This window comes from Mesoplodon mirus (assembly GCF_964341445.2).
Source record: "Mesoplodon mirus genome assembly, chromosome: X".
Classification (NCBI taxonomy): Eukaryota; Metazoa; Chordata; class Mammalia; order Artiodactyla; family Ziphiidae; genus Mesoplodon; species Mesoplodon mirus.
Genome location: NC_138981.1, coordinates 966,067 through 968,185, shown reverse-complemented (window position 1 = coordinate 968,185; position 2,119 = coordinate 966,067). Strand labels below are relative to the sequence as shown.

The 2,119-nt window shown below is 64.7% G+C and overlaps 1 protein-coding gene across 1 annotated transcript; it reads left to right on the top strand.

Moving 5' to 3' along the window:
- Positions 1-1,057: 1,057 nt before the first annotated feature.
- Positions 1,058-2,119, top strand: P2RY8 (P2Y receptor family member 8; the record flags this gene model as incomplete). The annotated part of the gene is made up of 1 exon (XM_082610488.1): positions 1,058-2,119. One exon carries the CDS (start codon positions 1,058-1,060, stop codon positions 2,117-2,119), a length of 1,062 nt encoding a protein of 353 aa, XP_082466614.1.

Here is a 2,119-nt window from a genome sequence, read left to right as displayed (position 1 = left end):
TCACAATAAGAGGATTATTGTGACATCACCGGCGAGGGAGGGAGGGAGGGAGGGAGGGAAGACATGGGGATGATGTCTCAGGGGCCCCAACATCCCTCCCCCCCACCCCAAAGGAGCAGCCACAATGGGTCCTCTGGGATTGCGGTCCCGAATGTGGAAGGGAGTGAATGAAGCTGCAGTGTTGGGGTGATGAGCTGTTATGGGCCAAAGGCAGGAGGCCAGGCACAGGGTAACAGTTACTATCCTGCTGGGACCACGATGCCAGCAGCACAGCACACCCGTGTGGTCAGGGAGGGTAGCCTGCGATACCCAGCAGAGCCCTGGGGCGCGGGGACCCTGACTTCACTGTGTGCCAGCGAAGAAATCGGGGCTCAGAGCATCCGAGGGAAGCTACTTTGCAGGTTGGAAACAGAGTCATTCCCTTGGTAACTTTGTAACCTTGTACCTCGGCCTCACAGCCCTGCATCCTCACGGCCCCAGCAGTGAAGCCTCCGCGCCGTGCCTCACAGCACGCTCCCCATGCTTCCAAGTCACAGGAACGAAGGAAGTTGCTGGGGGAGGGGCAGGAGTGCAGTGACCCAGGTGCAGCCAGGCTGTGGGCAGTTACAGGAAGAGTCCTGTGTCCTCTGGCCCCAGCAGACTTGATCCCACACCTGTTGCCTGCAGGGACAGGACACGGGGCCTCCATGTCCCGGTGTGGGGTCTCTTCCCCCCTCGACCCGGTGCAGGATGGAGGGGCAGGTTCGTGACCCCCATGCTGGGTCAGGAGCCGGGCAGCCGGTGGTGGGTGTTTTCAAATGGTTCCTTGTAGCTTGTGTGGGTGATGCAGCCCTTGAGGACTTAGCATCTATTGGGTCTGGGATACAGGTGCAGGGAGGGAAGAGGGACCAGAAGGGAGGGAGGGCCAGCACAGGGGGAACCGGGAGCTGCCCGCCCCTCGGGAGCCGGGGACCCTCCCGTCTCTCCGTCCCTGTGCGGGCAGACCCCGTCGTCCGCCCCTCTCACCCCTGGCGCCCCTCTTCTCTTCCAGGTCGGCCCCCACACCCCCGGCTCCAGGATGGACATGAATCTGACGCGTCCGGACAACGCCACCCTCCTGATGCTGCGGGACCCGGCCATCGCGGTGGTCCTGCCGGTGGTGTACTCGCTGGTGGCGCTGATCAGTATCCCCGGCAACTTGTTCTCCCTGTGGGTGCTGTGCCGCCACATCGGACCCAAGACGCCCTCGGTCATCTTCATGATCAACCTGAGCGTCACGGACCTGATGCTGGCCTGCGTGCTGCCCTTCCAGATCTACTACCACTGCAACGGCAACCACTGGGTGTTCGGCGAGCTGCTGTGCAACGTGGTGACCGTGGCCTTCTACGCGAACATGTACTCCTCCATCCTCACCATGACCTGCATCAGCGTGGACCGCTTCCTGGGCGTCGTGTACCCGCTGGCGTCCGCGCGCTGGCGCTGCCGTCGCTACGCCGTGGCCGCCTGCGCCGGCACGTGGCTCCTGCTTCTGGCCGCCCTGTCGCCGCTGGCCCGCACGGACCTCACCTACGCCGTGGAGGTGCTGGGCATCGTCACCTGCTTCGACGTCCTCAAGTCCACCATGCTGCCCAGCGTGGCCATGTGGGCTGTGTTCCTCTTCACCCTGTTCCTCGTGCTCTTCCTCGTTCCCTTCGTGGTCACCGTGGCCTGCTACACGGCCACCATCCTCACGCTGCTGCGCTCGGCCGACAGCCACGGGGAGGCCCGGAGGACGCGCGCCGTGTGCCTGGCGGCCGTGGTGCTCCTGGCCTTCGTCACCTGCTTCGCGCCCAACAACTTCGTGCTGCTGGTCCACGTGGTCAGTCGGCTCTTCTTCGGCCGCAGCTACTACCACGTGTACAAGCTCACACTCTGCCTCAGCTGCCTCAACAACTGCCTGGACCCCTTCGTCTACTACTTCGCGTCCCGCGAGTTCCAGCTACACATGCGGCACTACCTGGGCTACAGGCCGCTGCCCACCGGCAGCCCCGAGGGGCACCTCGAGAGCCTCGGCTCCGGACGCACGCTGTCCGTGCGCTCCGGGGAGGGGCTGGACGCCGCCGGCCGGCCCGGCGTCCAGCGCCAGGAGAGCGTGTTCTGA